The 25,993-nt window shown below is 36.3% G+C and overlaps 1 protein-coding gene across 6 annotated transcripts in view; it reads right to left on the bottom strand.

The window, feature by feature from the left end:
- The window catches only part of SPIDR (scaffold protein involved in DNA repair), a 255,305-nt gene that overhangs the window by 88,230 nt on the left and 141,082 nt on the right, over positions 1 to 25,993 (bottom strand). For 4 of the 6 annotated variants that reach the window (XM_087707083.1, XM_087707087.1, XM_087707086.1 and 1 more), the window contains exons 9-10: positions 7,494 to 7,710; positions 1,004 to 1,269 (exon numbers count right to left, since the gene is read on the bottom strand). In XM_087707083.1, coding sequence (XP_087563209.1) covers positions 1,004 to 1,269; positions 7,494 to 7,710 — 483 coding nt within the window. The remainder of the gene's footprint in view (positions 1 to 1,003; positions 1,270 to 7,493; positions 7,711 to 25,993) is intronic. The other 2 variants (XM_087707085.1, XM_087707084.1) reach the window with 1 other exon arrangement.

The following is a 25,993-nucleotide window of genomic DNA, read 5'->3' on the forward strand; positions in this document are numbered from 1 at the left end:
AAACGTTTTGCACTCTGCAGACCTCCAAAAAACAGCCCGTTTTTTGTGAAAACAGGCCCTTTAAAAAAAAAAAAGAGCATGAATAGCCTTTAGGAGGCTTGTAGAGTGCCCCTCCCCCCCAACAAACGAGCAAAAAATTGCCCGTTTTTTGCAAAAACAGGCCTGTTGTTTTGCTCATTTCTACCCTCCCCAGCCCCCAGGAGCACTCTGGAAGCCTCCTAAAGGTTTGCACGGCCATTTTGGTGAAGGGAGTGAGGTTTCAGAAGTCAAAAAATGCTGTATTCAGTGTGTAAGACACACCCAGATTTTCAGTCTCTTTTTTGAGGGAAAAGGTGCATCTTATAGTCCGAAAAATACGGTAATAATGCCAGCATGTTAGTTTAGGAATAACATCAGCAGCAATCTCTGAATAGTAAACTTGGATGATAATATATCCAGCCTTAAAAAATCTCAGCTTTTAAACAATTAGGTCAGCGTCACCATTTATGCTTTATTACTACAATCTTCTCACTAAAACATAATTTTATAACCTTACACATTGTGTAGACTATTCCAACATCAGTCTCTGGGATTTTCACATAGATTCACTAAAACACCATTGTCTGAAATCCTGGAAGCTACTTTCATTTTGTGTAGAAAGTAGGTTTACTAAATCTACTAAGCTAAATCTTGATTCCATGTCTAGGTCCTAATTGTATATTTCACAATATGAATGGATCTGAATGAGCAAATAATGTGGCCAACAAAAGCAGAAAAGATTCAAAATGGACAGTACTTCAAATAAGAAATATTTGAAGTAGCACTATGTTGCATTGTTTTGAGCAAGCCAAAGGATTTAAACCAACTTTAATGCTTGTTTCAAAAAAGATTCTATAGTATTTGTGCACAACTTCAGTAAAAACCAAGAGTTTTGATTCTGCTTGAAAATAAATTAATGATAGCTTCTTTTTCAACTTCCTTTTAAGTTTTCTTCAGTATTACAAATCCACATTCTTTTACTTACCTTAAATTCTGAAGATCTGATTTTAAAAACGGTGCCATGTTCTGGGAAAGATTACTTCCATGAGGATGACATCCGAAACCATCTTCAACAACCAAATAATAGATTCTCTGAATAACTACTTGGACTTGGATTGCAGTGCTTTCAGTTGTCCCTTGCATTTCCACAGCATCAAGAAGAGAATCATTCAAGGAAATAACCGATACCTTAGATTCAATATTGAAACAACTCTCTGTATTTTTAGAAGTCTTCATATTGGAACAGGAAATCTATTTTTAAAAAATCCTCAAATTACTGCACAAATTATTGGGAAATTAATTATCACATTTTTTTAGAAGTCCAAAGGCCAAACTATCCAGGTTAGTTTTTCCTGGTTTACAAAAATTGCTGAAACAGTTTCTACCAACAATGATGAATATGGCAGCAATAGCCTCAAAATGCAGGGCTATAAAACTGGGGTCATACTCATTTATTCAGAAGTGAAAGACGTGCAAAGTTTCCCTCTTGCTGCCTTTAACTGTGTTTTTCAGAATGTATTCCAGAACTAGTTGGATATCATCTTTATACCAAATCAATTTGTGTTCTGGAGAATACTGAACAAAAATTAGGCTACATCCATTTCTAAAAATAGAGAAGTTAGCTTCAATATAAAAGTAGTATCAGGCCTAAGCACATTTTTTTATGAAATACCGCTATATATTTATAAACTATGTTCTAAAAAAACTGAAATATCAAAGAACAATCATTAAACAGACAACAGAACATTATTTTATTGGGAAAAAAACTTTAACAGGAAGGTTTAAGAGGAAGTCCAATGAAGGCCAAAGCACTTGGTTCAAGCTTAGCATAAGAGAAATATGAAATTAATGAAAGATGATTAATAGCAATAGCAATAGCAATAGCAGTAGACTTATATACCGCTTCATAGGGCTTTCAGCCCTCTCTAAGCGGTTTACAGAGAGTCAGCATATTGCCCCCAACAATCTGGGTCCTCATTTTACCCACCTCGGAAGGATGGAAGGCTGAGTCAACCCTGAGCCGGTGAGATTTGAACCGCTGAACTGCTGATCTAGCAGTAGCCTGCAGTGCTGCATTTAACCACTGCGCCACCGTGGCTCTTTATTTAAGATAATAGTGATTTATTAAAATGATTTAAGATTATTTAAAGCAGAGTAAAACCTAACCCATGAGTAGGCCTTCAGCCAAATTCCATCTTCCTTAATATTTCCTCCATTTAGATTCCATTCCCTCTGTGCCATGGGCACTTTTACATATACCCAAGTCAGTGGGCTTCAAAACCTACAAGAGCCAGCACAACCACACAGGTCCCTCAGCAACACATACACAAGGATTCAAAAGCTAGTACTCTACTTTTTCCCACTTCTACTACACCTCGTCCTACTGCTCATTCAATTATTACTCCTTATATGATCTTTGAAGAATTGAGGCCTTTGAACTATGGTGCTGGAGAAGACTCCTTCGAGTTCCTTGGATTGCAAGGCGATCAAACCGGTCAGTCCTAGAGGAGATCAACCCTGACTGCTCCTTAGAAGGCCAGATCCTGAAGATGAGACTCAAATACTTTGGCCACCTAATGAGAAGGAAGGACTCACTGGAGAAGAGTCTAATGCTGGGAAAGATTGAGGTCAAAAGAAGAAGGGTACGGCAGAGAATGAGGTGGCTGGGAGTCACTGAAGCATTTGGCGTGAGATTAAATGGACTCCGGGGGATGGCAGAGGACAGGAAGGCCTGGAGGAATGTTGTTCATGGGGCCGCAATAGATCGCAACTAACAACAACAACAACAACAATGTATGAGTTCTACTGCTAGAGAACAGTATCTCTTTCTATCTGCACTTTGGGCTTCTTCAGGTTACTTTACAAAAACTAACAAATACCAGGACCCCTAACTACCTCTCTGCTCTGCTTTTACAACCAACAATTGCTGTGCATGCTAGTGACAGGACTTAAAGGGACAGGACAACAGTAATACAGGTGCTGGCCATTTTGTAGGCAGTCTGTCCTCTCAAAAAGGACAGTCTTTTTCATTTTAAAAGAAGAAGTTTTTCTACACAGAAAAACCCTACTCTATTCAGGAGAAGTAGGAAAAGATATCTCCCTATCCCTTCCAGATGCAGGGAATCTTTATGCAGGAAAAGACATGGAATCAGTAGCTTCTATGTCCTTCAGCAGAAATCAAGAGATTCTTTCAGTGATATGATGGTTTGTTTCTAAGTTCTCCCAAATAGGCAGGGTTTTAAGAAAGAGACAGGTTTGTTATCCAGGTCTCTTTGAGTCACACAAGGATCTGCCAGTACTATTTTAGACTAATTATCTTCTGTAGTAAATTATTCTGGCTACTTATTATCCCAACACATTTTCTATCTAGGAGAAAGAGAAAGAAGTCTGCAAGAGAAAAAAAAAAGATTGCAAACACAGCTCTAAACCGCTCTGTAAAAATTGTTTTTGTTTTTAAAAATGTGAAATGTTTGAGAAAGCAGGGAATTCCTTCAAATGAAGAGATCAATAAATATTTATTTAAATCAGGGGGAAGCTAATTCCTGGTAAAGAAACTATACTTCGAGAAAAAGGAGCTTTATAAACACATCCATGTTGAAAATTATATATTTAAAGTTTCCCAATTTACTTTGTATCTTTCTCCTACAAAATGCATTTGTATTTATATTTAATTTCTCCAAACTGATTACCAGTAATAAACAAAATATACAGTAAGATTTCTTTAAAATATATCAGAAAATAATACAATTTCAGGGAAGAGTAACAAAAGAAAACTTTTTCCAGATCACATGCATTTTTATTGCAACTTACAATGAATATAAAAACTCCTCACACACCTATTAAAATCCTAAGTTTTTGTGATGTAAAAAAATCTGATCAAGACAAATCATTTCATATTTTTTCCCATTTTTAATATAACACATAAACTAATTCAATTGAAAAACTGAAATATTTTAGGGGGGAAATAACAATAAAAACTTATAACAATGTGGTTGTATAAGTGTCCACATCCTTAAACTAATATTTGTTGAAGCACCTTCTGATTTTATGACAGCGTTTAGTCTTTTGGGATAACAGCCTATCAGCATAGCACATCTTGTCCTGGGGATCTTTGCCCACTCTTCCTTGAAAAAGTGCTCTATATTTTCAATTGGATTCAGGCCCAGACTCTGGCTGTGCCACTGCAAAACTTTGATCTTCTTCTGGGGAATCCATTCTTTTGTTTATTTGGCTTACGGTCATTGTCTTACTGAAAGATGAACTTCCTATTCATCTTCAGTATTTTAGCAGAGACCTGAATATTTTGCACCAAAACTGATTGCTGTTTGGAGCTGTTCATAATTCCCTCCATCTTGACTTAAGTCTCAGTTCCAGCTGAAGAAAAACAGCCCCAAAGAATAATGCTGCCACCACCAAGCTTCACTGTGAGTACAGTGTACTTTTGGTGATGTGCAATTATTTTCATGGCAAACATACCTTTTGGAATTGTGGCCCAAAACTTCAACTTAATATCATAAGACCATCACACATTTCCCCTCATGCTTTTGTTGGATTTGATGTAGATTTTTGCAAACTCTAGACACACTTGGATTGGTCTTGCCACCCTATTCCACAGGCCAGACATATGAAGACTATGGAAATTGTTGTCACATGTAGTACACAACCAGTACTTGCCAAATATTCCTGCAGCTCCTCTAATGTTACTATAGCCTCTTGACAGCTTTTCAAGCCAGTTTTCTTCTTCTTTTTAAATGAGATTTGAGGGATATCCAATTCTTGGTAATGTCACTATTGTGTCATATTTTCTCCACTTGTTAATGATTGTCCTCATTGTGTTCCAGAGTATATCCAATGCCTTGGAAATTTTTTATACTCTTCTCCTGACTGGTATCTTCCAACAAGGAGATCCGTTTGACACTTTGTAAGCTCTTTGTAGACCTGTCTACAAAGAGACAGGTCAATAGCAATATAGCAGTAGACTTATATACCGCTTCATAGGCCTTTCAGGCCTCTCTAAGCGGTTTACAGAGAGTCAGCATATTGCCCCCAACAATCTGGGTCCTCATTTTACCCACCTCGGAAGGATGGAAGGCTGAGTCAACCCTGAGCCGGTGAGATTTGAACCGCTGACCTGCTGATCTAGCAGTAGCCTGCAGTGCTGCTTTTAACCACTGCGCCACCTTGGCTCTTTTGCTGTCAGAGGCAAATGAATATAGGTAGGTAGTCCTCCACTTATAATAACTGAGTCCCAAATTTTTGTTAAGTGAGACATTTATTAAGTAAATTTTGCCGCATTTTACAACCTTTCTTGCCACATTTGTCAAGTGAATCACTGTGATTGATAAGTTACCATATTTTTCGGAGTATAAGGCGCACCTTTTTTCCTCAAAAAAGAGGCTGAAAATCTGGGTGCGTCTTATATATCGAATACCGCATTTTTTTGCCTCCCGAAGCCCCGCCCCTTCACAAAAATGGCCGTGCATACCCTTATGGAGGCTTTCAGAGAGCTCCTGGGGGCTGGAAGGGCAGAAATAAGCAAAAATGGGCCGTTTTTGCCCCCCCGAGCCCTCAGCAGCACTCTATAAGCCTCCATAAGGCTATGCATGCAATTTTTTTTAACAAAAATGTGCCGTTTTCATGAAAAATGGGCCATTTTTTGCTCATCCCCCCGCCGGAGCACTCTGCAAGTTCCCCCAAGGCTATTCATGCCTTTCATTTGAAAAAAAACAGGCTCGTTTTTTTAAAAAAACAGGCCGTTTTTGGGAGGTTTGCAGAGTGCAAAAACTTTTTTTTTCCTTTTGGAAAGCTCTTTAGTTAGAGTGATTGATGAGATTACATTGATCAAGTGCTGTGCCAGCAGAAACAAGTCTTAGGTGCTGCAGGTTGTCAGTGATTTCCTTCTCCAGCACATGGATAAATACACCTGGAAACATCTACCTACCTACCTACTCTCTCTCTCTCCCTATCTACCTACTGTCTTTCTCTCTCTCTCCCTCTACCTAATATCTACCTACTCTCTCCCTCCCTCCCTCCCTCCCGTATTTCTCTCTCTTTCTCTCTCTCTCTATACCTACCTACCTACCTACTCTTTCTCTCTCCCTACCTACCAACTATATTTCTCTCTCGCTCTATCCTTCTACCTACCTATCTACCTACTCTCTCTCTCCCTACCTACTGTATTTCTCTCTCTCTATCCCTCTACTTATCTATCTACCTACTCTCTCTCTCCCTACCTACCTACTGTATTTCTCTCTCTCTCTATCCCTCTATACCTATCAACTCTCTCTCTCTTCCTACCTACCTATTGTATTTCTCTCTCTCCCTCCCTCTCTCTCTCCCTCTATCTACCTACCTACTTTTTTTAAAAATTTACCTCTTCAAAACCTTGGTGCGTCTTATACTCTGGTACGTCTTATATTCCGGAAAATAATAGTAACCTGGTTGTTAAGTGAATTGGCTTCCCCATTGACTTTGCTTGTCAGGAGGTCGCAAAAAGTGCTCACATGATCCCGGGACATTGCAACCTTCAAAAAATACCCGCTGGTTGCCAAGTGTCTGAATTTTGATCATGTGACCATGGGAATGCTGCAATGGTCATCAGTGTGAAAAATGACAAAAGTTACTTTTTTGGTGCCATTGTAACTTTGAATGGCCACTAAACAAATTGTTGTAAGTCAAGGACTACCTGTATATATATTAAAAAATCCTACTAGATTAGATGAACTTTATATGGGCTTGATCAGAGTCACCTTAACTGATGGCAGGTATGTACTGACTACTATCTAACATTAGTTTGAATGTGACTGATTAATTCTGAACATAGAGACATTGCTACTAATAAAAAGGTGTGCATACTTATGCAACCACATTATTATTTTTTATCGTTATTCTTGCCCCCAAAAGATTTCAGTTTGTTTTTCAAACAGTTTTTCACTGTCTGTAAAGTGCTCGCCTAGAAACTGGGGAGACTGTGTTTACTCCCACCTTAGGAATGAAAACCAACTGGGTAATTGTAGGTCAGTCACTGTGAGGCAAACCCACCTCACAGGGTTGTAGTTGTGAAAACAGGAGGAAGGAGTATTAGGTATTTTTCCCACCTTGAGTTACTAATAAAGTAATAAAGATGGGATAAAAAATTAACAAATAAATAAAATACATAAAGTCACAAATGGCAACCACATGAGCACAAGCAAGTGAATGGCCAGAACTATGATAACCAGTCACAAGTACAATTTTTTCAGCCTCCCCCCGCCCCCCTGAGTTTGAACAGTTGCTGAACAAGTGATCATTAAATGAAGACCACTTTTACTAGCGGCTGAGGGAGAAAAATGCTTGTAAAAATTATACAAAACGTGTTCCCTATCAAACATTCAAATTTGCTCAAATTGAAACATATGCAAATTCTTGTGTTCATTATTTTCAAAGATTTATTCATCAATTTATTATAAAGCATTAAATCACAAAATAAACATTACCTGATTCACTGCAGTTGTTAAAGAGCAATTGTCTTTTATATCAGATAAATTAAATATCCAGGCTAAAGATACATTCCTTTTAGTAAGCATTGGCTCTTGCAAAAGGGGCTTGTCCATTTCAGTAGATATATCTGTTGATTCTTTAAGAGTGACCTTTTGACTGAAATATGTATTCAGGATAACCGGAATATTTTCATTCTGCAGAAAGAGTTTTTGCCTGAAACAATGGATACATTTTGTTAGCTTTCAAATTATTTTGAATGATGATCTACTTCATTTTTCTGTATCAATTGCTTTCCTGCACTTAAACACAATGAATGAAAATTATTTATTTGTTTTAACAATATGAAGGTATTAAAATAATTTATTTTAATTTAATTAATTAGTCTAAACACAATTAATAATGAACTCAGTTTTAGCTATCCAAAGACATAAAATATTAATCAAACACCAGGTAAAAGATAACTGCACTTCCACCTATTTCAAATTTGTATCCTAAGATTTCTTTGCTTCCTTAAAAAAGCACTGAAAATCATAAACGTAACACAAATGCTAAGAGTTATAACAGAGGTTTTATTGATACTTTAATTTAAATACATGGAATGCAATATCGTAAAAAGAATGTGCACAAATAATTTTAATGAAATGTGATTATACAACATTTCTGAATAAACCTGAAATGTTGAAGCCAATTATAAGCAACTTGAGTTATGAAAATTAGAATAGTGGTTACTGTATTCTAAATAGCACAAGACAAATTTTTCCTATGTTTAATATTCTATATTCAAACATTTTTATAGGGCAATAGTAGCAAAGAAAGCAAATTAAAATTATGTTTAATTGTATTTAGGTCCTCCGCTTATACTTGACCAGGATTTTTAATCTTATTTTACAAGTAAAAGAAAGGAAACACAGTGTGTCTGTGTGTGTGTGTGTGTGTGTGTGTGTGTGTGTGTGTGTCCTCTGCCTCTATTCAAAGCCCCAGCTCAACAGCTGCATAAACAAATAAAGAGAGAACCATTTGGGATGGTAAAAACAACAAAATGACAATGTACAGTATATAGCAAAGTAAGTGTGTAAAACCTTAAAATCAGCATTATGTACAGTTTAAGTGAGTCCATTTTATTACTCATATACAGCCATTAGTGAAAGTTAAATAAAAATTGATGAGACACAAAACATTTTGGTATCTCTTATCAGAGAATCATGGGTTTTTGCTACTGTTGGAGAGTTGCATATTTTCAAACTGGCAGATGGAGAGGCCACTGCCTCTTCTCCCAAAAGTACAATACTGAGAAATGGAAACAAGTAAGGCGCATGAATAGATTCTATCATTATGTTATCAACTTACAACAGTTGGTTTAGTGACCACTCAAAGTTACAACAGCATGGAAAAATATGACTTATGACAGTTTTCAGTTACGACCTTTGCATCAACTCCATGATCATATGATGAAAATTCAGATGCTTGGCAACTGGTTCATATTTATGACTGTTGCTGTGTCCCAAAGTCACATGATCACCTTTTTGTGACCTTATGACAAATAAAGTCAATGGGAGAGCCAGATTCACTTAACAACTGGGTTACTAACATTAACTCCAGTGATTCTCTTAACAATTGTAGCATCAAAAGTTGTAAAATGGGGCAAAACTCACTTAACAAATGTCTCACTTAACTACAGAAATTTTGGGCTCAATTGTAGTTGTAAGTCGAGGACTATCTGTTTTCTTACAATTACATTTATTATTATATACCAAGGCACTGTCCAGGATTCTTTAGAACATAAAAACATGTCAATTTTAAGAAATAAGTACCAGTTGCTGTGTATGATAGAATCATTTTTTAAAAAGATTTATTTTTTTAAAAAGGTTTTTAAAAAAGGTTTTTAAAATCCAGCCTATACCTTTATATCTATTTTTCACAAGATCAGTTAAAATGGATTAATTTACTATTTAATCTACCATTTTCTTAAATTATGTGGGTTACACTCCATATCCTAAAATTAGAGCGTAGCGGGCAGAAGGCATTTATCATCCAAATATATGTAGGCCTCTAGTTTTTTTTACAGTAACAACATTGATTTTCCTAGAAAATAATTTCCCTCAAAACAATAAGAGCTGTCTGCATATTTTGGTGTTTTCCTGAATTTAAAGTGCCTTGACTGATGTAATAGAGTAACAGTATAACAGAGTTGGAAGGGACCTTAGAGGTCTTCTAGTCCAACCCCCTGCTCAAGCAGGAAACCCTATAATCTTTCAAACAAATTGCTGTCCAATTTCTTCTTAAAAACCTCCAATGATGGAATACTGACAACTTCTGAAGGCAAGTCGTTCCACTGATTAATTGTTCTGTCAGGAAATTTCTCCTTAGTTCTAGGTTGGTTCTCTCCTTAATTAGTTTTCATCCATTGCTTCTTGTTCTGCCTTCAGATGCTTTGACCTCCTGCTTCTTTGTGGCAGCCCCTCAAATATGGAAGACTGATATCATGTAACCCCTTCTTTTCATTAAACTAGACATATCCAATTTCTGTAACCGTTGTTCCAGTGGTGGGATTCAGCCAGTTCGCACCTATCCAGGAGAACTGATTGTTAACTTTCTAAGCAGTTTGGAGAAGCTCTTGGAAGAAATCTCCTTTTGTTTTTTTCCCCCACTTTACAGGGCTAATCCTGTAAGGAAGGCAGGAAGGAAACATTCTGGTATTGTTTCTAGCCTAATCTTTATTGCCCTCCTTACAGAAACTTTCTCTCCTGTTAACCCTTTATTACATTGTAACAGCTAAGGAAAAGCGCCCATCGACATGAGTGATGTTGAGTTGGCCACATCTACCCAGTCACATGACCACCGAGCCACGCCTACCCAGCTGGTCATTAGGGCAGAGAACCAGTTGTTAAAGTATTTGAATCCCACCACTTCGTTGTTCATATATATATAAGGATATTTTTTATGATTCTGTGATTTATCTAATTATATAAAACAATATAGAATAACATACCTGTAAATTTTAAAAAGCTAATAAAATAAAACAATTGTGATTTGGGGAGAGATTTTGAATAAAATATTCATTTAAATGGATTCAGAAAGACTAACAATTAAACTGAAGTTATTCTGAAATCTTGGTGAATTCCATAATATAAAAAGTAAAGAGGAAACTCTGTAACTGTCCTTACATAACCCCACAGCCTTGAATAATGCCCCTTTTATTCAAAGCATCATGATCACTGCCTGCTTCATAGCACGAAAAGTTTATAATGAATTGTAATATTGAAAAGTTGAAATTTCTGTTCAATTTTATAAAACTGAATGTATATTTCAGATAATTCAACAATATTTATTTTAAAAAGGAACTCAAGAAAAGAGATGATACTTCCCAACTATATGTTGCTGTCAAGTCTTTTACAAAGGCAACATTTCATGACCAACTTTAATTACTACACTACAAAATTATTAGCAGCTCAAAATAAAAATATGATATGATATATATGACATAATATAATAAGATAATAAAAATGTTGGAAAGTTTAATCTTTCAGAGATTTATGATTTATGTATAAGTCATGTTATTCAGGAAATGTGGCTAAATATAGCATAATTACCCCCTCTCATTCCCCCCCCCCATTCTGAATGGTTCTGAAGGTAGAACGCTCTATGTACAGATAGTCCTTGGGTTGTGAGAGAAATTGGGACTATATAATTGGTAGCAAATGTCAAAACCATCTGAATCATCAATTTAACCCTCCTATAGACTCTGTGACATATTCCACAATCCGTGTTCTCTGGCATAACCAAATCTTCAAAGTTGTATGAGAGGCCACCAGAGTTGGAACGAACTCTAATATCCACTGTGTCAGATGTTTGACAACCACTATTTGAATTACTGATGTTCATATAAGTATTCACAAATATCTGCCCAGTAGCAATTTGTTATAGCGGCACACAAAAATGGATGAAACACACAATCCAGTAGAAATCATACTGCTTTTGCAAAGAAAATGTAAACTATCTTTGTATATATTGTTATCTAACAATTATTTTCTTCTACTTTTCCAATTTTTCTAGGATCTGCTGATAGAGAATTTATCTTAGCTTGAAGTGAACATTTGTTCACACCAAACTATTCCCCCCATATTAGGAGCCAGATTTGGCGAAGAGGTATGATCTACAATTTGAAAAATTGTACATGCTGACTCTAATTTTGTGACTGTGTTGTTATCTTGTTGAGTTTTGGAGTTTTATGTATGTTTTTAATACAAGATTTAATTTAGCACGTCAAACAGACTAACCTGGAAACTGAAAAGTGGCACTTTAAAAAATGATTTAAAACATTTTGACATTCTCAATAGGTTTAGGAAGAACAGCTGAAAGCTTAAAGGAACATCGTATGGTGAACTAAGAGCCATATACTTGCATGAAATGTAAATGAACTGATTCATCTTTGGGGGATTTCCCTCTCTCTTACCTAATCTCTTCCAGGATACCGTGCTCACAAGGAATTCTTCTCATTTAGCCAGTTACAATACTCTGAAGAAGGCAAGTGGCCAAATAGCAAACACAATGAGTACATGAGTATTTAAGAAAATTCACAAAAAAAGCATTCAATTTCATGTGAGGAATACTTTTCATCGCAACTGTAATTTGAAACCTGCTTTATAAAAGAAGGCTTTAGAACAGAAATATTGTTCCTTACCAGCAAATCTACTAATTATTGAGGAAGTAAGGCCAACCTGTCAACAAAATACAAACATTTATCTCACAATAAATGGGTGCAGCAAACCTACAAAATATGAGAAGTAAGAAATGGGACAAGTCAAAGTCATTACTAAAGAAGACTACATGAATAAAATCAAATACTGGAACTAGAGAGGACTAGAACCAAGAAAAGTCTTAGCCTAAATAGATGAAAACAAAGTGATTAGCTTCCACTCTTTATCCAAAAATTAAAAGGTAGTATAAATATCAATAGTTTTGCTGAATAACTTTAAAAAAGAAATCTTTAATGCATTTGTTAAACTACTTCCTTTTTTTTCTACAACCACCCAAGGCCTTTCACATTAATTTAATATATATATAAAATAAGAATAAAGATAATATGTAAAAATCAAAATTAATATCATTAACATTATTTATTTATTTAATTTATTTGCCGCCCATGTTATAGTGAACAAGTAACGATTTTAATTAACAGTTAAAAACTAGATTATTTTTAAACTATTTTCTTAGAATAGGTATCATTCACCCCTCCATAGGTAGTATATTTAATGACCCAGAAACAATACATGACAAACCCTTTTTAAATATTGCAGATAAATGAATTTCTGGTAGCAACAAAGGAATCTTTAATGATATAAGCTTTAGGTCAATAATATTGGGCAATATATACCCCATATTAACCCTATTTTAATTAAGCTAAATACGCATAATTGAAGTAAGCTTCAATTATGCATAAGTTTCTTCCATACATATTAATATTCTCCCATTCCCCCATCTTGTTTTCAGGCCAGGAACTCTTTTCATAAACACTTTATCAAACCTGTTGTTTGGGGGGGGGGGGGGAGGTAGTATATACAGTAAACAATGCCCAGAGGAAAAGTACACCTTGGATTCAATCTAAATGACATATCTCTGTGAAGGATTCCTGTTCTGAGATTTTAAGAGTTTCATTTCAGTTTCTTGAACCTAAATTTCCTTGAAAAATTTCCCCATCGTCCTGAAACATATCAAGAGCAATATCTCTCCGTAAAAAAGATCCAAAATCCCATACGGATAAAATATTGGAGTATGAATCAGACCTAACTGGAAGAATAATTTGAAAGGATGTCTAGAAAAAATCAGTAAGATGATCTCATTTTTCCTTAAACTATGATAATCTGAATGAGCCTCAAGTGGAACATTCAGACTAAAGTACTGGGGAAAGCCTAAACTGAAAGCCTTTCTGTTTAGAATTTGGGGTATGGAAGAATCTCTCCAACATTTCTTAGTTTGTTACTTCTCTCTACTGAATTACCTTGACTAAAAGAAGAAAACAACATAGTCAAACAAACGAACAAACTAAACCTGGAGAACATCACAAAATCTGAAAATAGAAGTAGAACTGTGACAAAAGAAAGCAAAGATTGTACCAATTGTAATGGGTGCCTTGAGTACAGTTTCAAATATCTGGAGCATCAATTGAACAGCATCAGCATTGATAAATTTACCATCAATTGCAATCGCAAAATGCAGCTTTATGTTGAATAGCTTACACCCTATGATTATATTTTTAATATTGTTAAATAACTGCCTACCCCAGATCCTTAAAAGGTCTAAACAAGTGAACAATATGTGAAATCGAGTCTAAAAATCCTGCTGTGCAACCAACAATAATAAAATGCAGAAGAGGTCTGCATTGCTTTGTTTCCAAATATTGCAATGTCTATTATCCAGACTTTTTTGTATTAACAACTATTAAGTTTAGGTATTGTGCAGCAGATACTTGTCTATATGAATTCTACAGTCAGCACTTCAGCTTCTTCTGGTCTTCTTATCAAGGCCTTTTAGTTCTGCTTGAGTCCAGTCTACTATTCCACCTGTGTATCTATAACAACTTGAAATGCCTAGGTGATAATTGCCTTGGTGGTATTTCCTCCACTGAGTTTGGTCTGTAAGATCTTCACTTTCATGATGTATTCACTTTCTAGTCTTCTTTACTTCAGTGTGCTTGATACTGTCTTCTTGAAGGATGCCCAGTGTTTGTCTTCATCCAGACTTTTGATATTGTTTCCTTCAGTTTTCAAACTTTTCCCTGTGATGACAGCGAGGATGGCACATTTGTCTACCTAAAGTAAGGCCCCCAACCCTGCAGGATTTTAGAAAGATATTTAAGACTAGGATCTTAACCCAGTGCTCCTATCAGGTGGGATACAACACAGTTTTATTCCAATCACCATTTAATTGTTATATGTTATTTTAGTGAAGTGTTCCATGCACCTCTGGCATATAGTCATGCTGGCCACATGACCACAGAAATTGTCTTCAGACAAGAAACCTAGATGATCACTGTCCCCTAAAACATGGCTGACAGGGAAACCTTTACCTTTTACTGGTTTTTTTCTTTTGTATTTTTAACTAACAGCTATGTATGTTACCTAGTCACAATGTTAGTTGAGCAGTCATAAAATGTTATAAATAAATAAATAAATAAATAAATAAATAAATAAATAAATAAATAAATAAAACTCTTTATCAGGAAAAAACATGAACTATACTTATTCAAGGAGCAAGTTTATATCAGAAGAAGAAAAGTGTCGTCTTTTTTTCAACCAAAAAATAGACTTCCAAGTCCATATAAGATATCCTGCTGAAATTGATCGACAGTGGATGCTATGAAACTACCACAGTTCAAATAAAACCGTTAAATGAAATTTCAACTTTCCATTATTAAGTATTTTCTCATGATCAAAAATAATGTGCTTGAAAATGGAAACATCTGGAAGAAATACATGTTTTTTAATCTTTAAAAAACATTAAAAGAAATTAGCATGCACTTTAAATATGAAATAATTCCTATTTCATAAGAATTTTACTATTTGATGTAAAACATTTAACAAAAAGAAATGAGTGAAAAGTTATATAGACAAAAAGGATGGAATTTGTTTGGGAATAAATTCAAGGATTAAATTAAAAGAATCAAGTTCATTCAATGGTTCAATATGGAAGGTTTAACCAAATTCCTTAACCTGAACATATTTGTGGGACACAACAGCACATATTGCATATTGTTTGAATATAAATTGTATTGTAAAAAGAAATCAGTGTCTTGGTTCATACATTAAACAACACCCAATTGGTATTCACATTTAGAACAATGGATTTTACATGTGAACAGAATGCGAATATGACATATTGTATGGCCTTTTACTTGAATAAAATAGAACAAATGAGAACTGCATATGTATATCTGACTCTAATACATTGGAGGAATGATACAGAAATACTATTTCTATTTTCTTTTAGTTTATTCTTCTATTCTTTTTTTAATATGGTCTTATTATTGCCTTGTATTTGTATTCTGACATAGCTTCACGGCTAATCAAAATATCATCTTCTTCATCTTCTTCAAGCTGGAAAATGTAGAAAGAGAGGAAGTAGAAACAATAGTTTTTCTCCTACAAATAATAGGATTGAAGGAGGGAAACAACTGGATACAGATAATCCTTTAAATTAAAATATAATTAGAAAGGGGGAGATCACTCATACCTTTATGGAACTGTAATGTATGATAGAAAAGCAAAAAATTGAGATATTCTATAGTTCGTGACTGTAATATAAATTAGCAAGTCTTTGTAGTTAAAGAAAATCACTGGCACAAATGAACATATTACTTGAGATTTTTTGCAAAATAAACGTGATACAGGGCAAAAACTTGCTAGATTGGAATGTTCCTGCTCATCCTGGCTTTGCTCTTCTAAGTACAACTGGAATGTTATACATTTCTAAACTTTGCCTCTCAGCAAAGCCTAGATTATTTTATGATTATATTGTGACTATTCACTACCTCAATTAAAAATCAGTTATTTGGCCTTTATTTTAAAATTCAATCTTGGATGTTCTTTAACTACAGACTGTACCCATTACAGAAAGTTGAAATATCTAAACATGATTTTTGACATTTGGTTTATGAATTTTGCTCCTCCTCTCTGAACAAATTCCAAGCTCTACACAAAACAGCATGTTCTTTCTACATTCAATATATTGCATTCTCTTGCAAAGAATGCAGAGTGACAAAGCAGAAAATCCTTTGAACCAGAAGCTTTATATAGAAGCTAACTATATAAATACAGACTAACTTTGTATACTTTTGAATGACTGCTATTCTTACCATTTATATAATAACCTGATATACATTATTAAGTTTTCTGTATAGTCCTACTGAAGAACATTTTCTCCTTTTAAGAGATTCACAAATATTATCCGTTTCTACTTAGCAACTATTCTGTGAAGTCCAAGAAACATTTTAATTTTAGAAAAAGCAAATCTGCTAAGTTTCAAGGCTTTTCTGAAGGCTAAAGGAGAGGAAACAGATCTCACTTCCATTTCCGCTCTAGCAAGATGTTCCAAGGGCATGGCAGAAAAGGCTTTTCTCCTGGATCCCACCAGCTGAAATTCCTTAGGGAATTTGTGATGGGATCCACAATAGGGATGGGATCCCTTGTGATAGCATTAGTGGGGCAGGCCAATTGCCCTGGGGAAATAAGATTCTGCAAATATCCTCGACCCATGCCACAGACGGCTTTAAAAGTGCTAACCAACCTGCAGCTCACATAACTGGTGTTACATATGCCATCGTAGGGCCTCCAAAACTATCTGCACTGGTGCATTCTGGACCCACTGTAGCTTCTGAATACTCTTCAATGGTAGCTCCAGGTATAGTGTGTTGCAATAATCCAAACAGGAGATGATCAGTGAGGCAGAAAGGGCCTCAAAATTCAGAAAAGGGTGCAGTTGGTGCACAACATGGTTGTACAAAGGCTCTCCATGACTTCCACGTGCTCTTTAAGCAGGAATCGTGAATATAGTTGCATAATGGGTCTGTCTGGGGTAGTGTAACATCACCAAGAACTAAAGAAGATAAACTTCTGGCTCCCAAGGCTCTGCATACCCACAGTCCACCTCACCAGGATTCATCTGAAGCCTTCTGTCCCTCATCCAGGTCCCCCTGGTCTCCAGGCATCACAAAAGGGTAACAATAGCATCACTAGGGTCACAAGGGATGGAGATGTAAAATTGAGTAATAGTAGCATATTGATGGTATCTCATCCCATGGTGTCAGATGATCTCAACAGTGGTATTTCATGTAGCTGTTAAAAAGGAGCCCAGAGAACACTGAGCCCTGAGATACTCTATAAAGTAGCTGCAGCAGACTGGACCTCTTGCACACTAGCATTACCCCCATCCCTAGATGGGAAGGTGGGAAACTGGACAAAAATTGCCCAGTAAAATGGGGTCTAATGATGGATTCATATGTAGGGGGAAGACCCTGGCCTCATTAAAGGGTGAAGCTTTGGAAGCTTTCAATAATCATAAGGGACAAGGATCTAAGCAGCAAGTAGTTGTGCTAACAATTCTAAGGACCCTGTCTACTTCCTTAGGTCTAACAAGATTCAGTTGCTTCCAGGTAACAGGGTCTATTTCCCAGACATATCTAATGGACTTACATAATGCTTAAGACTCAAACTGAGAGAGAATCTGACCAATTTTATCTACCAGGTTTTGCACAAATTCCACTGCACGGCCCTGAGGATGATTATCTGAGCCCTCCTTTCCATGGATGGACTGGATGACCTTCAACAAGGCTGTCAGGAACACTCTATGAATGCAATAATTGTGCAGAAAAAATGATGTTTTTCTGCTCTTACTGCCACAATGTAGGGCTTAATCACAACTTGTGTTCAGTCAGATCCATTCTTTGTTTTCCTCCAGCGGGCCTAGCAATGATTAGGCCATTGCAGCTAACAGACCAGTTTTCAGCAGGCAATGAACTGGATCCAAGGATAAAAATAATTCATTAAAATCAAATAGATTTAATTTAATTTAACTTCAGTCTCATTAATTTCAGAGGATCTAACCATCTTTAAACCATTTTAAAAAGAATATGCTTTCTGAACATTTGGTCCATTTCTTCTGTTTGCTTTCTGCTTTGTGTGTGAATGAGAATGTGAACAAGAAATTATATTCTGTTTCATAACAATTATAAACTATATTATTATATAACTGTATATTATATAGATTGATAATATTCAACAATCCATTCCATAATTACATGTGTAATTTTAACTACATATTTTAAAAACTGTAACCAACAATCTAATAATGGAGATCAGGCCTCTTCTTGAAAATTGAATCCCTCATAAAAGCTCAGTTTCTACTCAATAAAGCAACATTTCTTTTCTTTCAACAATAGTGGCCAAATATTTGTGCTCATTTGAAATTATCACTAAACATATCAGAGTGGGTTTTGGAACAACACACAAGATGAAATTCAAACCAAACATTAGATAGGGACTCCTAAATATATGTTCCTGAGTTTTATGTGTGCATTTGCAAAGTATGCCTGGGTAAACACTCCAGTAGAAGAACAAACTATTAAAAACCCTCCGACTTAAAAAAAAATCCAAAGGCTGAGGCTTTATTCATCTGTCCTCGGGAGTTAAAAGTCCCATTATTTTCAGTGTGGCACACTTCAAATTACATCTGAATAGGATTCCATGCGACCCTTGTTATTGACAGCTCTTTTTCTATTTTAGAATCTTTATGCTTTTGGAAATACCGAGTAATAAAGTACTAACTCCTCACCACACATTATATAAAATACAGTATAGGATAATATTTTATAGTATACTTTTTTTTAAAGAACAAGCCAGTTTTTGAAATGTATAAACCACAAACAAGTAGATAATACAATTCCATGTAATTTTAATGGAATATCAATAACTGCTTGTTTAAAGCCACTGTTAAATAAGGTTTATAGTCAAGACATCATTGACAGAGCCTTAGAAAATGCCTGAGGAAAAACAGCAAAGACCAATAATTTCAGCAAAACAGCTTGCTTTCCAAATGCTAAAAATAGATAAAGAAAATATCTCACAAACTGTGAAATGTTGGTCAGCAATCATTTTATGCTAAGTAACATAGCCTCCCCACTACCTTGCTAAAAATAAAACTGTATGTATTGCAATACTTTTCACTTGCTTCAGCCAAGAACTCCAAAACCTCCCTGAAACTAACCTCAGTTGGATCACTTGCTTGTGTACTATGAGTCAGCACTTCTCAACATTTCTGGAAATTCCTCAGTGTAAACTCCTCCCATATAGCAGGAAACTGCACATTCAACTCAGCATATACCAGGAAATACATACAGTTATGAGCATTTCACCGGAGTAACATAAGCATTCAATTTAGTTTTTGGAAAGCTACCAACCCCACAGTTTTCAGCCATTCTCTTTCGTGCAGAAATGCAATGCTACAGTGAATAAAGAAAAATAACAGGAATGCCTTCTGTTCGTCACTAAATGCTGCTTAGAACAGTATCAGATTACAGAACAATTAGAATTCTGACAGATATCCTTAAATCTAATATATAAGGTTAACAATTAAATATGATACTGTCAATTCCTAAGAAATATAGTGACTGGAAACAGTTTCTACATTAACTATTTCATATTCAAAATAATCACATGGATAAATAAGTTAAACATGTGAAGTATAATTAAAGTAAGGTAAAATGGACAAACTCAGGGGTAAGTGAAACCAAGATAAAACCACTAAAAGTGAAATATCTAAAAGAACACAAAACTGTTCATAAAATCTCAAATAAAAAAGTTTTCATCCAGCACCAACAAAGCATAATATAGAACCTAGGCAAGGTTCTCTGAAGAGGTTATTCTATAAAAGAGATAACAGCTCTCAAATGATCTTCCTTTTGTAGCATCATATTTGAAGAGGATTTCGGAAGAAAATGGTTGATGACTATGGTGCAATAAATGAATATGAGAAAAGGTAATCTGCCCCAAGCAATTTATTGTATTTATTATTCAGATTACATCCTGCCTCTATTTTGTACAACCCAAGGCAGTGCACATAATGTTCCATTATCCTATTTTACCCATAACAGCAATCCTGTTAGGAGGGCTAGGCTAAGAAAAAGTAGTTGACCCAAAGTCACCTAGCCAGGTTTCATGGTTAACGGAGAACTAGCACAAGAACATCTTAACCTCTACACCAAACTTGCCTAAACAAGCAATAAAAGTTAAAATGAATCCTCTCAATAGAACCATTGCAATCATGCAAAATTATATGTTCCGTTCTTCACACTATGTTTATTAAGAGTTCCACCCGAATACTACTGAGAAACAGGCCAAATGAAGAGCTCAACTGCCATATAGTGATCAATTACTTTGGTAAAGAAGAGAAATTCTGACTCTTTTGTTGTAGAGGAGAAACGTATCACCAGTGTTGTCTGCTAACTGCGGAAAAGTGGAACAAGGATGAAAAGCTTTAGGACAATAGAAAGGAACCTAGAGAAGCAGCAGCATTAGAAGGCAACACCAGTAACCAGAAGAAAGACTGAAATGAAGTGGGAAGCAGGGATGATATAGTAGCGTAGCACATTGTAGTCTTCTGTAAGGTAAGAAAAGAGAGACAGAGAAAAATAGGCAGCCCTTCCTCTACATTAAGAGCCAGCTGGAAGCAAGTGACAGTAACTGCAAGGCAGCTAGGCAGCAGGCCTCTGACAGTCTCAAAGATTGATGCTGGAACAGGTGAAGACGCCAGGTACTAGTAGCAGAAGACAGCTGCAATTGAATGGCAACTCAGCAGAACATCTACTAAGACTTTCTCAGAAAGTCTAGAAATATACAAAAGGAGTATCAATGATGGCTGGAACAAACAAGAAAAAGAAATGTCAAAGTCAGGAGACGACAGAATTCCAGTACTTTGATGGAGACAACTGAAATAAACCAAGACGACCAAGCAGAAGCAATTATAGCAGACTGCCTCCACTTGGCCAGCTGGCAGTAGATCCTTGTTTTATCTAAACTGATAAGGCCATTTAAATAACCAAGACCACCTGTGTCCAATAAAAACAATAATACTTAGTCACAGCAGCTACCGAGTTTATAAAACTGTTATTTTGAGGGGAGTACAAAATCATCCAAAGAGACCATCTTCCTACAAATAGTTTCCTATGTCTGGATTGCTTCTTGGTTTATTGGCATTTCACAATACCGAACAGTGTAGTACTATTAACACAGGTAACCTGCACAATACTCTGGAGAATTTTCCATAGGATGTTCCCAAGTCATGGAACTAACACAACATTTGGACAATCTCAAATAGCAAAAGGCACAGAAAACAGAATTATCCTACAATATAGTATGATAGAATAAAAAGCAACAACAATGCCTACATGATGCTCAATCCTTTCTAGTCATTTTGCATAAAAATGGTCTCTTTACCATTTTTCATAATGTAAATATAAATAAATGTATAATACAAAACTAAACCTTAACTGCCATAAATGAACAGATATTCAAGTGTTTCCAAAATTCAAACTCTTTTCAGAATTTCAACATTCAGTTTATGCTAACAACATTTTCAGTCCAAGTTCTTAAATAGAATACTTTCTGTGTTACTGTTAAACATGGATTGTAACCATGCTTAATGCATTTTAAGTAACAATATTGGTGTCATTTAAAAGACCTTTAGCTTGAGATCCTTATTCACTAGACATAGCAACATGATCACATAATGAGAAAGAAGATAGTAGTATCTGTAATTTGGAAGAAAACAGAGCTGATCCCATCAACATACCTCTTTAGATCAAAACAAGCAAAAACAAACAATGGGATACATAATCTCCACTCAAGCAGAATGTATAGATCTTGCATTCTATATGCTAGAGACAGATTCCTAGCCTTCACCTGCCCAATATAAACTTTACAGCAACTCTGACAAATGGCAAGACTCTTAAAAAGTGTTCTCTGTAGTGAACATTCAATATTTGTTCTATAATAAGCAGCACTGCTGACAGCTAATGTAGTCTTAACCATACATGCTGTTTCACAGGATGAATTACATATAGTATTTATTATTCTATTTATTTCTCACTTTTCTGCTCTTCAACTTTGCAAATAAATAGAACTATAATACTATGAATATCTACCATTTCAGCTGCACAGGCATGTGTATATCTTTTTAGGGCATCATAAATATATTATTTAACAGAAATAAATATTATGTTTGTGTATATGTGCTTTTATAGGGAAACAGAATCACTCATGCTGGTTGTTTAATATTATCTTCAACTTCTGCACTAAGTAGCTTTTTCTTTTCAATTGTGCTCTAAAAAGAAAAGCTCTGTAACAAACCTGTTTTTCTGAACTTTTTAAAATTCTCACTACAGATCAATAAGATTAAAAAGCGGCATACAGCCAAATACTCCAAACATTATAGTCATTAATAGATGCATTTAACATGTATGCAGCTTTTAAATGCAAGGCGTCTGGTTCTAATTTCAATTCTGGCTTTCAATAAAAGTAACTCCTCCACAATACTTGTATTATAAGCTGTTCTCTGCCTCCCCCTCTTCCAATATTTTCCTCCTTTGTGGAAGAAGTTGTTCCTTCCTTCTTGCTGGAAGTCACCTGACCACTGCCAGGAAGAGGAATGCAAAACATTCCCAGGAGCAGTTCCTGACGTCAGCAGAGCTTTTCCCCTCCCAATGTTCAGAACTGTCTGGAAATTCCAGACTCCAGAAGAACTAATTGAATGCGATAGCAGCTGTAGCCTGTACTGAATCATATTAATCTGCTTCATGCAAGCTACCCCAAACAATCATAAGACTGATGATTTTTTTTCATGGAAATAACATACACCATAAGTACAACTATTATTTTTGCAAGTATAATTGTACTTAATTTTATAATTAACTTAAGCAACTGCTCTAACAAAATTAAATATATACATTTCATTTCTATTCCTTCTTTATAAGAGGAGGAATAGAAAGGCAAGGAAGAATATTTATAAATAAGACAGCCAGACTTCCTCAAGCAGCTTTATATAATCCATAGTTCTACATAGCTCAGACTTCAGGATATAAATTTCTTCTTCCCTTCCACAAAAAAAGTTTTTCGGTAACTGTATGTATATTCTGTTATGATTTTTTCCAGACTATAACTACTAGTTCTGAGTACAGAAATACATATGACCAAAGGACAGCAGCACATTGTTAGAATTTAGTGATTAACAGTATGGTCTAAATCACAAGTACCAATAATATATTCCCAGAAAGTATTGCAAATCAAGATTGTTGGTCTTGGAATTGATCATATATCAAGGATTAATAGGATCCCTACTTTCTTTTGTAAATGTTGACTGTGAAACAAAGATAAGACAGAATGTGATTATTAAAGTATGTCCCCAAGTAATCCTATGTTTCCCGAGAAGGAATTTATTACAGGCAGTCTTTAGTCTACACGCATTTGTTCTGCAACTTTTCAAAGTTTTCAGCACTGCTGAAAAAATGGACATACAACAAGCCCCCGAAATTCCAGCTATCACAGTACCCCAATGGACATGTGATCAGAATCTGGATGCTTGAATGGCCAGCTCATGATTACTTCCTCCAAAGTAATGAGGAAGCTTGCAGGGAAGATTGCTAGTCATTTCTGTAAATTGCTCCTGCCTGAGCACTTCCCCACACCTATGCACAGCTTTTTACTGGTCTCCTAAGTCTTTTGAAATTTGCAGTCTGTGTTGAGTCTGCAAAATCCTTCCTTGACTTGTGCATAAAACTCACATTAGCCTTCCTAAGATTCCCCTCATACATACCCACAATAGCACCACACTCCTTACCTGGGACAACTGCCACTTCACACTTAACAACCTGCATATCTTGGGATTATGACAGCAACTGGGATTGCTGGGATAGCAATCACTAAGCGATGTGGTCACATGACATTACGCATTACCATGATGGCACAGTGGTTAGAATGCAGTACTGCAGGCTACTTCTACTGCTAGCAGTTTGGCAGTTCGAACTCCCTAAGGTGTCATGTGGGGTGCATCTTCAAACAACTTCATCAAGCTGGTATGCAGAACGGTTGGCCTTGACCAAGTCGAAACATCAGCCACCAGCATGCACAGAAGATGGTGAGAACAAGACTCCTCCAGTACAATATAATCCCCTTCCCTAATACCATGCACGCCCCCCCCCCAAGGTTCCTATGGCAGAAGATAGCAAGCAAGCATAATGAGCAAAACAGAAGCTGACATCCAGCCCTCCTTCAGAAAGAGATATCACCCCTGCAGGAAAAGAGAGAGGGAAAACAATACAAAATAACAACATAGTATATACATCTATCATAAAATCAAAGCTTATCAGGATAGCTGGTGTAGAACTTCTGCAAAAGTCTGGGAGCCCTAACATGAGATTTGTCAACCCTTTCAGCCTGGGAAGGGGGAAAATGTTTCCAGGAGACCAAATACTGAATGTGATCTCTATGTTTTCTGGAGTCCAAGTTTTCTTTAACTTCAAAATGTTGTTCTCCCTCAATAAGAATAGGGACTTGAGGTGAAGGTTGAGGTGGACGAAACGAAGAGGTGTGCTCCAGTTTTAACAGGTTCACATGAAACACAGGATAAATTCTGCTAAGGTTCTTCAGCAACTCCAATTTCACCGATACAGGATTTATGATTTTCACAAAGGGGAACGGACCTACGTATTTTGGACCCAACTTCTTTGATTTTTGTGTGGTTTGCAGGAACTTAGTGGACAAAAACACCCTATCCCCAACTCTGTACTCTTTTGGCTTTGTCTTTTTTTTATCCGCTTGTTTTTTGTGAGCTTCGTGAGCAGCATCTAATGCTTTGTGGGTCATGGGCCAAAAGTGCCGAAGTTGATCACTCCATTCAGATATGGATAAAATTTGTGGTTTCTCCTGAGGCAATTCAGGAATCGGTACAAAGTCCCGAACAAACACTACTTTAAAAGGGATCATGCCAATACTGCTGTGAACAGAATTATTGTACGCCACCTCTGCATGTGGTAACAGTTCCGCCCAATTATCCTGTTGATAATTGATGAAACATCGGAGGTAGTGCTCCAAAACCGAGTTAGTCCGTTCACAAGCTCCGTTAGTCTGAGGATGGTTAGCGGAGCTTAGCCCCTGGGCAGAGCCAATCAATTTCAGGAACTCTTTCCAAAAGAGGGAGGTGAATTGAACCCCCCTGTCTGAAATTATGCGTTCAGGGACACCATGTAACCTATATACACGTGAAATAAACATTTTTGCCAAAGACTTCTCTGACGGGATCTTGGAGCAAGGCACAAAATGAACCTTTTGGAAAACAAATTGGTGATAACCCAAATAACGGTATATCCCAGACTTTCTGGTAGTTCAACAATAAAGTCCATTGAGATCTCCTTCCATGGGGCTCCAGGACGGGTGACACTTTGGAGGATACCCTGGGGCTTTCCTGGTAGTCTTTTCGTGGCCTTACAGATGGGGCAACTGGCTATGTAGGACTCAATGTCTTTTTTCAATGAAGGCCACCAAAATTGCCTCTTAATCAAATGCAAAGTCTTTACAAATCCAAAATGGCCTGCCATTCTTGAATCATGGGCCTGTTGAAGAACGACAGGTTTCAGGTTAGCAGGAACATAAAGTTTAGCCCCCACCCAAGCCAGTCCATCTTTCATGGTGCATTCATCAGAATGTTTCCTGAACCAGTCATCGGATTCAAGACCCTCCTTGAGTTTGTTCATTAGGTCTGTATTCATATCCAAGTCAGCTGGGTTCTGGCTTCTAGTAACCATTGGGGCAGCCAGATTCTTAGCTGGGATGACTGGATGAACCACACTCAGTTTGGAGCTGTTGTACTGGGGAAGCCTGGAGAAGGCATCATCCATAACGTTCTCCCCTCTCGCCCAGGATGTATTTCAGGGTAAAGTTGAAACGGTTGAAGT

This window comes from Thamnophis sirtalis, unplaced genomic scaffold (genome assembly GCF_051295495.1).
Source record: "Thamnophis sirtalis isolate CommonGarterSnake01/CBP01778 unplaced genomic scaffold, rThaSir2_p1.2 scaffold_2, whole genome shotgun sequence".
NCBI lineage: Eukaryota > Metazoa > Chordata > Lepidosauria > Squamata > Natricidae > Thamnophis > Thamnophis sirtalis.